The sequence below is a fragment of the Mytilus californianus genome, unplaced genomic scaffold (assembly GCF_021869535.1).
Source record: "Mytilus californianus isolate M0D057914Y unplaced genomic scaffold, xbMytCali1.0.p SCAF_12, whole genome shotgun sequence".
Classification (NCBI taxonomy): domain Eukaryota; kingdom Metazoa; phylum Mollusca; class Bivalvia; order Mytilida; family Mytilidae; genus Mytilus; species Mytilus californianus.
In genome coordinates this window covers 63,410,316-63,423,989 of record NW_026262604.1, presented here as the reverse complement: position 1 = coordinate 63,423,989, position 13,674 = coordinate 63,410,316, and the positions used below count along the sequence as shown (strand labels likewise).

The 13,674-nt window shown below is 32.6% G+C and overlaps 2 protein-coding genes across 2 annotated transcripts; both read left to right on the top strand.

The window, feature by feature from the left end:
* Positions 1-1,919: 1,919 nt before the first annotated feature.
* On the top strand, positions 1,920-3,921 carry LOC127722180 (uncharacterized). The gene is made up of 4 exons (XM_052229072.1): positions 1,920-2,146; positions 2,417-2,538; positions 2,833-2,919; positions 3,555-3,921. The coding sequence occupies exons 2-4, from the start codon at positions 2,422-2,424 to the stop codon at positions 3,885-3,887; spliced, it is 537 nt and encodes a 178-aa protein (XP_052085032.1). The 5' UTR covers positions 1,920-2,146; positions 2,417-2,421; the 3' UTR covers positions 3,888-3,921.
* Positions 3,922-6,166: 2,245 nt separating this feature from the next.
* On the top strand, positions 6,167-13,301 carry LOC127721166 (vitelline membrane outer layer protein 1-like). The gene is made up of 5 exons (XM_052227838.1): positions 6,167-6,298; positions 8,436-8,604; positions 11,477-11,631; positions 12,194-12,203; positions 13,041-13,301. Exons 2-5 carry the CDS (start codon positions 8,437-8,439, stop codon positions 13,272-13,274), a joined length of 567 nt encoding a protein of 188 aa, XP_052083798.1. The 5' UTR covers positions 6,167-6,298; position 8,436; the 3' UTR covers positions 13,275-13,301.
* The last annotated feature ends 373 nt before the right edge of the window (positions 13,302-13,674 follow it).

Genomic DNA, 13,674 nt, shown 5'->3' with positions numbered 1-13,674 from the left:
TGCCTTACTATATTTTCGTCTAAATTTGAAATATATGTAGGACTCAAATCTATGGCGGGTTCCAAATCTATGGCGGATTCCTAATCTATGGTAAATATGACGTAATGCCGTCTCAAATCTATGGCAGTTTTTGTTTTCTCCAAATCTATGGCAGATTTTGAAATTGCCTATTTTTCCGGGAAAAAGAGTTACATATAACGTCACAATCAAATAACGCCATATGACGTCGTCGCCGCCGCCGAATTTGAAGATGGCGGAACCCATGAACACCATTCCAGATGAAGGTTTTGTATTAGCAAAGGAAAAGAAGAAACCAGTTTCAAAGGACCCTAATCCAGAAGCGTTTTGGAGGGACTATGCAAAGGTAGTGTCCATTTGCAAATTAAAAGCAGAAAATCCAAAATGGGGATCCGCAAAAATAATCAAGTTTTGCAATGAACAGTTGAACGATAGAATGGTTAGAAAATATTTGGAAAATTATTTTTATGATTTGACTTCGAATCATTTGTATAAAAAAAGTGTTGACCTAGCTACTCCTCATAGGAAATGTCTTTCAAAGGAGGATTTAATTAATCTAGTAAAAAAGAATCATGCATTAGATCACAGAAAATCTCACAGCATTTATGAATCTATTCGAAGATTTGTTTTCCCAGTCGTAAGGGAAAACGTGAAGCTTTTATTTGATCTTTACGTGGACTGTGAACAATGTAAAAGTGCTATATCTCTACCAAAAACAGAAAGAACAAGACGCCCAATACCAGCAACTTATCCAAATTCAAGATGGCAAATTGACCTAAAAAAGATGCCACCTCATAAAGGATATCAGTACATATGTAATATCGTTGATTGTTTTTCAAGATTTGCATTTGGCCAAGCATGTAAAACTAAAAGTGCTACTGAAATAAGCAAAGTTGTACTCAGTTACATTTATCTATATGGAGCTCCACGTATTCTACAGTCTGACAATGGAAAAGAATTCCGGAACTCGCATCTTAAAGAAGTTGTAATACAATTTGACACAGTCCAAATGCATGGTAGACCATACCACCCACAAAGTCAGGGCAGAGTGGAACGTTTTAATCGCACACTGACTGAGTATTTTAGAATTAAAATGTCAGAACGTTCAGACTGGTCCGATCAACTTCCTGAATTTTATTACGCATATAACAACAGGCTAAACAAGGCCACACGTCCAAAGACTCCATATCAGCTATTTTTTAGTCGACCAAATTTTGCTGTGCCGCTTGATGATCAGGTATTTACTTTACTTCGTTAATTTTATTTAAATTATTATTTCGGAAATTAAAAATTGAGTCTTTGTGTTATAAAAAAATCTTAGTAATTAGGTCATTTGTAGTAGTATTCTTACTTTATGTTACAGCTATTCTGTGTCAATAAGTCGTCTAGGACCGTAGGATGTGTCAATAAGCTGGCTACGGCAGTATGCTGTGTCAATTAGCCGTCTAGATCCGTAGGCTATGTCAATGTGCCGTCTAGGGCCGTAGGCTGTCAATGTGCCGTTTAGGGCTGTTGGCTGTGTCAATGTGCATTCAAGTACCATAGAATGTGTCATGTGCACTATAGCGCCTTAGTTTGCAAATGTACTATTTTTAGCCGTAGGCTGTGTCAATGTTATGTCTCTTACCGTGACAATGTGCCGTCTAGTGACTTAAGTTGTAAGAATATGCAGTCTAGTCTGTGTAAATAAGCTATCATGAGACGTGTCTTAAGAAAAAATTGATTAGGGTTATTATTCATATCAGTATTTGTTTTTTAACTTGCGGTTGAGATAGATTTTTACATTATAGATTTATTTAAAAATTATTACTTGCCGAATGTCAGGAAATAAAGACAAACCAACAAAACAACGGTTTTTTTCACACCAAACAAATTGAAAATTATTTTTTATTATAAAAAGAGCATCTTCTTTTCAACATACCTTTGTATTTAAAGGTACCTTATGCTTCTCTTACTAAAGAAGAACGAGACTTTTTAGAGCACGCCGAATTAGATGTTGATGAAAATGAGTCAGAGGAAGAACTCCCAGAAGTATCTGTTGATGTGCTACACTCATCCTTAACTGAGTCTTCAGGTGGAAACCAATTCGCCAGTACAAATAATAATGAAGAGGAACTCACTTTACATGGTAAGATTTAAACACATATGCATGAACTTTTTACTTAAAGCTATCGTCCTGAACATGCATGAAATATTTGCCACTGGACGTTAAGCAACCAACAAACAATCAATCATTATTTAAAACTAATAAAAGTACACAAATTTAAATTATAAATTTAATTCTAAAAATGAATACAATTACTCGTTTTACATGTGATAAAAATAAATGCAAATTTAACATATGCTTAGCTATATTTAACTGTAAATTAATTAATTAGTTTTTGTTTTTATTTTGCAGAGGCGATGAACATTCTAGACCATGGCGTAAATGAAGAACATGGCAATTTACCTCCAGATTGTACCCAGGAAAATGATTTTGTAGTGCCCGAACCATCATTTTCACAAACTGTTATTTTGCAAGTAAGTATGTTAAGCCTTGTGCATTACTTTGTTTATAATTTTCAACACACGCCAAAAAAAGAAGAAGAAAGAAAACCAACACATTAGATCTTAAGAGTACGTACTTGTTCCTAACCAATACATAAATATTTTTTTTTTTAAAATAGAAAAACCTATTGTTGTATGAGTTTCCGTATAACCTACAGATTAGACGAATATTTTTACATGTGTATTAATGTATTATTTGTTCAGTGAAATATTAAGTGATAAATTGTGCACAAAATAACACGAAATATTCTGTTTATTTTTTTGTAGGAAAATGTTAGTCCATACTACAAACAAATGTATCAGAGAAAGTTTTATAACGAGCAAAATAAAGAAAATGTACCAGTTCATCCACAGGTATGTGATTTTGTTGGGATTTGTCTTTAAATGTCCTATATTTTAAACTTTGTGCCTTAGTAGTTTGTTGCTCGTTATGTAAGCGTAATATGTAATAATTTTGTTTACATACTGTTGTATAGAATAGGTTTGTAACTGTATGATGTACTTTTTAAAATATTGTCCTATATAACATAAAATTTGATGCATTTGATAGAAATCTTTAAAAGTGTTGCGACTGCACGTATACATGTACATGTATAAGACTTTTAATAATGCTGAACCATTCAAATGCAAAATGTAAAAGTTGAATTTTAGTTTGTTTTGTACGGTTATTACTAGTATATCAACTTTATTTTAAAACTGCTATACTTTGCATATATTTTTTTAACCTAAAAATAAGTAAACCGCGTTGGCTTTCCCGTTTGATGGTTTTACACTAGTCATTTTTGGGGCCCTTTATAGCTTGCTGTTCGGTGTGAAAAACCGTACTGTAACCTATAATAGTTTAATTTTACAAATTGTGACTTGGATGGAGAGTTGCCTCATTGGCACTCATACCACATCTTCGTATATCTATCTAGATGATTTAGATTTGATTTCACTCAGCCAACATATACTTTTTGTTTATACTTATAGACTATTTTTTTTTGTAGAATGTAAATCAAAAACAGTTACCGGTATTTAACACTGGACTCACCGATTTTTATAAACAAATTCACCGGGAAACAATTTCAGCTTTTCCACTAGAGCAGTTTTCCGATGGTTTGAGGGAAGACATTACCTACTATCCGGAAGAGGGACAAAATGTGATGTACAGACCGAATCCTGCGATGAACAAAGGCACCGCAGTTTTCAGTACAGGATATTTCAGGAAAGGGGTCATAGACTCAATTTCAGCGTCTACTGCTGGAAAAGTGTATAAAGTGACAGATCAAATTACAGGATACAAATTTGATTTAAATCGTCATCAAATTAAAAAGATGTGATCAGGAGAAAATAAATAGCATGTGAAGAGTCAAAGTGTTTATTTTTTTTACAAACAGAAACTGCTTTCTTGTTGTTTAATGACTTACTATTTGGTTAATGTGTCGGTTAAACATGACCATGCACAGAGTAGAAAATGCTTATGTTTACGGGACACATCATTTCAAGATCATGAAGTCTTTATTAAGCTTTTTAAATTGATCATTTATAAATTTGGTTACTGTCATGATGTGGTTTATAATTTATACAATATACAAAAGAAGTTGTGGTATGACATGTATGATTGCTATGAGACAAATCACCACAAGAGACCAAACACAGAAATTAACAACTATAGGTCACCGTTCCGCCTTCAACAAAGAGCAATGCCCATACTGCATAGTCAGCTATAACATGTTTATTTCACTAGTGTTTAAACACACTCTTACGTTGTCATTTATCTCCATTTGTTTTAGACAAGTCATTGGTCGTATATACTGCATTGTTTTCCATTTGCACGACATTTGCCATAGATTTTAAATCAACAAAAATCCGCCATAGATTTGGAAATTACAAAATTTGCCATAGATTTGGGTTGTAAAAAATCTGCCATAGATTTGGGATGGCATGACGTCATAATTAGAAAATTTTAAAAAACTTGCCATAGATTAGGAGTGTAAATTTTTTGCCATAGATTTGGGATGGCATGACGTCATATTTACCATAGATTAGGAATCCGCCATAGATTTGGAACCCACCATAGATTTGAGTCCTACATATATCTATTTATTTATTTATTTTTATTTTCAATAATGGAAACATAATGTGTATCATATCATGACAGTGCATCAGCCTAATTGGCTGGCTGAAAATCACTTGTATATGTGAATATAATTGTTTGTTTTTATTCAGGTTGCACTTTAATATTAAAATATTCATTCATATTCATTCATTCATTCATTCATAGCTCATATTGGTCTTCCGTCGGATGAACTAATCATTAAAACATTGCCTAGTTGCTGATAAATTTAAGACAGTGTTAGAATGCAATCGGATTCGCATTTTCCAAGAAAAAACATTGTTTTAAAGATATCGTGTACTTTCTATATAAATAACACATAGCTGAGAGTGTGATAGAGCAGATTGTTACCCCGAGAAACCATTGTCAACCGAGAGGAAGGCACAGTTGAAAATATTTTTTCGAGGGGTACCAATCTGCTCTATCGCCCTCTCAGCTAAGTGCATCTTTAATTTATTATACTGAATGTTCTATCATTATTGCCTTTTGAATTTTATTTATTGGAAGTATTTAGCTATGACGACATGTACATAACAACGTTACAGTTATTAGAAAAACAACAAAAATGAAGGAAGATGTCTTTTTTTGACAGTCTATGTTAAAGTTCTGAGGCCAAAACGTAGAACTTGAGCATTGTCTTTAAAAGTATTGATATACATTCAGTTCACTGTCCTTTAAATTATCATTTTTTTATGGCCTGCATAATTGGATGACATTCAAAAAACTGTCTCTCGCTGAGCCATGGGATGGAGTAAATTATCTCCCTCGTATTAGCCGATCCATATCTGGCATTTTAACGTGAAGTATAATAAAACTATTTATCTAACGTCGTGGTTAAGTTTCATATAGATTAGTTCTACGACATTAAACGGTGTGCATGATTTGAACTCAATCTTTGAGCAATTATTAGCAAATCCAGCAGTATAGAATTAGGGATATTACAAAGTTAAAAATCGATGGTCTATCTCCAATAGATATCGGGATAAATTTCTAAAACTACACTGTTACACTGTGTGTAGTGAAATGTTATATCTCCAAAAAAGGTGATGCTTTATTTATCTAAGTTGTTTGTTTATTAAAAAACAATAAAAAAAAAAAAAGCGTTACTCTTCATGTACGTAAATTCGTTTCCTTTAAAACTTTTTATGTCGCAGTCAAATATTTATGATACTGAGCTTTAAAACTTAAAGTTAAATTTATGCCACTATTACCAAATGGGAAATACATCATTATAAGATTCACACGACGACCTGTTTGCTATGTTGTTTTTGTCGGAATGTAGCCGACAAATGTTGTCATAAACTTCCAATTAGTTGTTACTGATAGCAGTAAGAAATCATGGTAAACTCAGTTTTTTATCATTTTTTAATAAAAAATTAACAGTGGAGTCTAACACGAGAATATGTCTTGCCATTTCAAAAAAATGTGTTATCATCAATTTTTAACCGTTTTTTTATCGGTTAAATTTTTATTTATTTTTCCTGACACTTGAAACTTAAATGCAACATTTGTTATTGATCCTACATGTTGTTCTACAGTTTTACAAATTCTTAGAAAAGCAAATCGTGAAATAAAACTCTGGTGCATTCCACTAGTATTATAATTATTTAAATTATAATAACATCGTGCAAACAGGTATGTTGTGTCTTTTTCTGATTATTATAATAATTAATTAATTTATTTTAAATGTTTAAAATAGTTATTAGTAAATGCTGAAAAGAAAAAAAAAAGGAACGTTTATTATTCTCTTATTATCCTCTTTGGTCTCTTTGGAACTTTCGATGAGTTATTTACTATGTGAAATTCTTATTTTGCATACAGTTTGCAGTTGACAAATTAACATAAACCCAGTAAATAAGGGAAAACCATTAGCGAATCATTATCATATGCGCATGGATTGACCAGACCATGATTAATCATTATATTATATATAGATTCCAGCACGTTTATTTAGACTTGGGTATCAATATTTTCCTAGGAGCACAATGCCAAACCTACATCTAAATGGCCACAATTAAAAAGAAATCCACAAGGTGATGTAATCCACACAAAACACATCTCAATCTCACTGTTGTGAAAATATAGAAACTTGTGTCCAGTTGTTTGTCTGTTGGTCTTTTTCTTTTTTTTGCCATGGTGTGTCAGTTTATTTTCGACTTATGCGTTTGAATGTCCCTTCGGAATCTTTCGCCTCTCTTGTTCTGAGAGAACCTTAGGAGACGACCATTTGATATTCCGTGGTGTTCTGAGAGAACCTTAGGAGACGACCATTTGAAATTCCGTGGTGAGGGGATGTGAATATTCCGAACGCGCGCGCAAAAAAAAAAGAAAATAAGCGAGACTCGCAAAAGATAAAAATTAATACTCCGTCAGAGACAAAATCCTCCTCCCCACACCCACGAATATCGAATGATCGTCCCCTTAATTCGCTAACCTTTATGGTCAAGACACTAGCCGAGGTAAATATCCGAAATACGATTTAGATTTTTATGATTATTTTTAGAATGCTATTACTGCTAGCAGTAAGAGATCATAGTAAACTCGATTTTTTTTGTTATCATTTTTTAATGGAAAATAGACAGTGAAGTCTAACACAAGAATATTTCTTGCACTTTTGAAAAAATGTGTTATGATCAATTTTTAACCGTAATTTTTATCGGATAAATTTGTCATTTATTTTCCCTGATACTTGAAACTTGAATGCAACATTTGTTATTGATCCTACATGTTGTTCTACAGTTTTACAAGTTCTTAGAAAAGGAAATCGTGAAATAAAACTCTGGTTCGTCCAACTAGTATTAGAATTATTCAAAATTATAATAACATCGTGTGACAGGTATGTTGTCTATGTTGCTAATTATCATAAATTAATATAATATTTAGTAATTAGTAATTGGTGAAAAGAAAAAGTATTATCCCCTTTAGACTGGTTCCCTATCCTTTATCTGTTTGGCTCTGACAGATAAAAGACAACAAGTGTATCTCAGATAAAATTGAGAATGGAAATGGGGAATGTGTCAAAGAGACAACAACCCGACCAAAGAGCAGAAAACAGATGAAGGCCACCAATGGGTCTACAATACAGCGACAAAATCCCACACCCGGAGGCGGGTTTCAGCTGGTCCCTAAACAAAAATGTGTACTAGTTCAATGAAACCTCAGAAACCCGTATGTTGCAGGAGAACCAGCCTATTATCCTCTTATTATCCTCTGTGGTCTCTTTTAAATTTTTGATGATTTGTTTACTATGTAAAATTCTTATTTTTATATGGTTTGCAGTTGACAAATCAAAATTAACCTAGTAAATAAGGGTAAACCATTAGCGAATCATTATCATATGCGCATGGAATGACCATGATTTATCATTATTATATATAGATTCCAGAACGTTAAGACTGGGGTATCAATATTTTCCTAGGAGAACAATATCAAACCTACACCTAAAAGGCGACAATTAAAAACAAATCTACAGGGCAATGTCATCCACACACAACTCATCTCAATCGCACTTTTAGTGAAAATATAGAAGCTAATCCTAAGGGAACCTTAGGGGACGACAATTTGATATTCTGGGGTAGGGTGAATATTCTGAACGCGCGCAAAAAATGAAAATAGGTGAGACGCGCAAAATGTGAAAATAATATTCTGTCAGAGACAAAATCCTCCTCCCCACACCAACGAATATCAAATGGTCGTCTCCTTAATTCGCTAATGGTACAGACAATTGCCGATGTAAATTTCCTATGTCCGACATTTTTATTATATTTTTTAGAATGTTTATCCAACTGGTACTATTCAGTTTAGCCGTGTGTATTGGTGAGGCATCGTATCCCAGGCAGGTTGTAAAAGCATTACGAAGTAACAACGGTGGTGTATGGGGTGATTGGCACGAACCAAGATTTTGTCCTTCTGGTCAATATGCTGTAGGTTACAGCTTAAGGGTACGTTATGCATGGAATTCGTTCAATGAAAAAAAAAACATGTTGTCTTATTCTCTTCAATCACTATGTCCCCGTATAACTCTTTATGTTATATGGAATGGGTTTGGGGTGATTATAATGTTTACGCAATATTTGGACCGATGCATGCATATGATTTTAAAAAAGTACTTTTTGTGCGTTTGAACAGCGGTATACTATTGTTGCCTTTATTTACATTTTATTACGAATCCATAATGTATAAACGACAAAAAATTTACTCATTCGGTAAGAGTTAATAGAAAACAACCACATTTTTCAATTTTCACAGCTTTCTCAATATTTTACCTTAAGTTTAGCTTCTTAGAAACCAGGTATATCCTGAATTGTACATGTATCACCTTTCTACATGCCAATTTTCAAACCATGTTTAAAGTCTTGTCGTAAAAGACCAACGTTCCGAAGGTAACTACTACTTAAAATGTATGTGAAGTTAGCGGCCGGTTCGTTATTCGTTATTCGATATTCAATACCCAACCGGCTGCTAGCAGTCGGTTCGATATTCAAATTTTCTTAGTTGTATCTAATACGAATTTAAATTTTAATAACATTAAAAGCATGATAGTAATAATTACAAGGAGTAAAAATCAAGAGATGTAGGAAATCTTTTTGTGACCAATTCAAGTTATCGTTAATTCTCGTTGTGCTCAAATATAAACCCTTATGTAAATCAAATATTACGGAGGGCTTAAACTGTTACTTTTCAAACACAAATCGTCAAAATTCAGGTAAAAGGGCACAGGGCGTTGGCTAGATCTTCCTGATCTCTCAATCTTCATAATAGTATGTGTATAGTTAGTTGATATATAGATATAAATGACATCAAAAGGAATTTGGGTAAACTTTTTGTCTTCTATATTTATGGAGGGCTCAAAGAGCCAGTTTGATATTCAAAATATATACAGATAAACATAGTCTAAAAGATCATTCAATTTTCTGGACATTGAAAGACCCTGTGCCCTTTAACCTGAATTTTAGACGATTTTTTGCTGGAAAATATCTTTTTGTTTTGCTTTCCATAATTCTTTCTTATTTTATATTTTTTTAAAGTTACTAGAGTGATCGTTTGTTTTTGTTTCTAGAAATAGCATGTATAAAAGTGCATCTTTGATTGCATTTTATTGATAAAAATCTATATTTAAAAAAAACAAATGTGCGATTTACATAAGCTTTATATTTTAATATATACTCGAAGGGGTCATAAAACGATTTCCTACATATCTTTTTACTGCTTTTAACTATGACTATCATGCTTTTGATTTTAAAGAATATTTTTTTTTTTTTTTTATTATTTTTAACTTAAATTTAAAAATCGAACCGACTGCTAGCAGCCGGTTGGATATTGAATATCGAATAACGAACCGGCAGCTAACCTCACATACATTAAAGATAACCCCTAGCTAGCTGGTTTCTGGTAATCTTAAATAAGTATTCTATGGAGCGCATTAATCCTCAATTTTTAATGCAATCTCATGGACAAGTAAATTTTAACTCAAAATGCTCAACATGTATTTCTCTTTCATCAACAGTTTCATTTTTTTCATCAAATTTGATGGTTAGTTTAAGTAAACAATGATATCAAAAGCACTATTTTTGTCAGGGAAGGGCTACTTTTACATACGTTCTAAATTGGTGGTGTGAAACCTTTTAATAACCTATAAAATTACAAAAAGATTCATTCGATTCTTACATTTACATTTTTATGCTACAATCATCAAATAATGAGTTATATCATGCTTTTCGTTTGTTTTCCTATGCATTACTGTGACATTGTCATGGGAAGCACTTGCAATCATAAAAGTTGCATTTTATTGAAAAATTAAATATGATTTTGGAATGCCTCCCGATTGTGGTCAGCCAATCAAAGGTACGGATTCTGATGAAACATACACGTAATGTAAAATATTAAGCTTTTTCATAACAGTTTTCCAATGATTTGGTGTATAATCACTGTCTTTCAGAATCAGCGAATACTGCCTTCTGTTCGTGTTAGTTGACTTATTCTTTCCCATCGAACTTGTGCAGTACGATTGCAGATTTACGAGAGGGGTCATTTAATGGTAACTGCTTACGAAAAGGCTCTCAGCGAATTTAGAGAATGGGATTATAATCATTCAATAACAGTAAATGTCCTGTAGCATTGGATAATAAAAGAGATTTTTTTAAATTCTATGTACACGTGTTTTATAATACGAAGTAGCCATTGAGGTTAATACATTAACCATCTTAATTTATATATATAACAAAACTTGTTACTTCAACTTCATTTAAACCGCCTATGTGGTCTTGAAGGCCATACGGTGACCTATAGTTGTTAATTTCTGTGTCATTTGGTCTCTTGTGGAGAGTTGTCTCATTGGCAGTCATACCACATCTTCTTATTTATATATATATATATATATATATATATATATATATATATATATGGTAGCGTAATTGCTACAAGTGTGGGATGATGTGGGTTGGGTCAACCAAAGACTTTATAATTGGTATTAGCTGCTACTCCGTTGAGCACGGTCATTTAGGAGTAAGAGAAAAGACAAATCAGCTCAAACTCACAATAAAGTCTCCGGGTAGGAACACATGTCTTCTTGCGGACAGTTCATATGTAATATTCGGCTCAGCATGTCGGTTTAGTACAAAGCAGGGTTCATATTCATTTTACATTAACATCATCGTTATGTTCTCGTGAGGATATGAATGTAACATTTGTCACTAGACCATTAATATCAATCCGCATCATCATCATTATCATCAAAGAATAAAATAAGGGTAGATTGGATGTTGATCGGATGATGTTTTACAAATAAAATTTTTCGGTTCAATTTTAAAATAGATTGAAGGGAAGCAAGGAAGTCGAGGAGATGATACCTCGCTGAATGGTATAAAACTGCTCTGTGGTACAAAAAAAAGACGATCAAATAATGGATTCACAGTAACATCTGGGTATGGACCATGGGGTGGATGGAGTGGTTTTATGAAATGTGGATAGCGAACGCATTTACTTACATCTTTCTCTCTACAAGTAGAAGGCAAACAGGTAATTAATGATTAATACTAGTAATACTAAAGTCGGTGTTTTTAATAATTAATACTACTAATACTAAAGTCAGTGTTTTTAATAATTAATACTAGTAATACTAAAGTCAGTGTTTTTAATAATTAATACTAGTAATACTAAAGTCAGTGTTTTTAATAATTAATACTAGTAATACTAAAGTCGGTGTTTTTAATAATTAATACTAGTAATACTGAAGTCAGTGTTTTTAATAATTTATACTAGTAATACTAAAGTCAGTGTTTCGTTTATTAGATTACAATTTATTTGCATTCAACATATTTTAAAGCTTTTTCATTCCCTTTTTGTCACAACTGGTTCATTACTGCAGTGTTAAGTTATTAACGTAATTTGACATCTGCCCAAGCCCGTCATAATGAGTTTGGTTACTTTCGAAGGAGTCTGTTTGATACCACCCCGGTTTATTTTCAAAACTCTTCCAATCTGTCTTTAAATATGAAATCTAATTAGGAAATAACTGTATTGTGTTTTAAGCTTGGGCTACGTAAAACTCATATTCCCATCCCCATATCTGAAAATCCATGGCCATTTAAGTTTATACTGATACAATTCAAATAGATACCCTCATTAAACATAAAGGCAAACATGGCTATGTCCATGTTATTCTCAAACAAAAAACAACGGTTCAGAAAATAAATTATAATTGATACATAATTGCGTTATGGTTATGTTATGATTAATCTTTGAATCCTGTATCACAATCGACTCAATTTCTTTAGGGGGAGTTGGAGATACAAAATGCCTACGCCTATTTGTCATGTTTGTAGATTTGGAAACCTCAAATATTAATCAGAAAAAAAATAAAAGCAGGAGGGTACACAATGCCAATTGAGACCGAATATTTGTTTTTAATTGTCAAGAAAATACACGCTTTGGTATAGATGTTACGAAAACAAGGATTTAGTATTGTTACGAATACAATACGGACGAACACACTAATTAATATACAGTTGAAAACCGACCCGGCTAGACCTCAGTTTTAAAAGCAACAATGGAAACCACGTGATCGCCATATTTACTAGTTTTCTAACCATAAATTGAAGGCCGACATTTTTATTTCATGGTTTTATACATGTATGAAAAATAGTCTGCTTTTGAGTGGACATTCTTGATAGTATACACCGTCAGTTTCTCTACTTAAACACAATGGTGAGTATTATGAATAAAAATGAATTGTTTATTTGATGGATTATGATAATCATTCTAAACAAAATTATCTTATTTTTAATTATGTGAATTATGAAATGTTATCCTTCTTTATCTGAATTATAAGACCTTTTCAACGATCAATTATTTTAACAAGAAACAAATTATATTTTAGGGAAGAGGAGATGACACCGCAGCCAACTACGTAAAATTCAGGTGTAAAGCTTTAAATTGGTATTGGCCTGGATATGAAATTGGCGGAAGTGGTTTCTGGGGACACTTTAGTGGCTGGAGTACTTGTCCTCGTAGGACTGCAATCTGTGGCTTACAGACAAGGGTAGAGGGACAACAAGGCAGTTCAGGGGATGACACAGCCTTAAATGATGTCATATTCTTCTGTTGTAAATAAAACTAATAAAATGATAAATTGCACTTATTTGATAGCTTTGTATAAAAAAATGCCAAAACAGTAAAATACGGTGGCTGTTATCAAGAGTAGTGCAAACTGTCAGTCGATTTTTTTTTTGCTTTGTGTCTATGGGCAGTTGGTTTTGTAATCATGGACAATATGATATATTGTAAAAGTTGGTTTCTTTCACAATGAACGATTACATAATGAAAACATAAATAAAGCTGTTCTTTTGTTTTATTTTTTCACATTGGACAATAACATACACATGGAGACAATTAATTGCTTCAGTCATATTGGTATTTTTGTAGATTTTGAATTGTTGATCATTTATTGCTGTTTTTATTTTTTGTCTATCAATTTCAGTTTTTAAAATTCTTATCCGTGTTGAAGGCCGTAC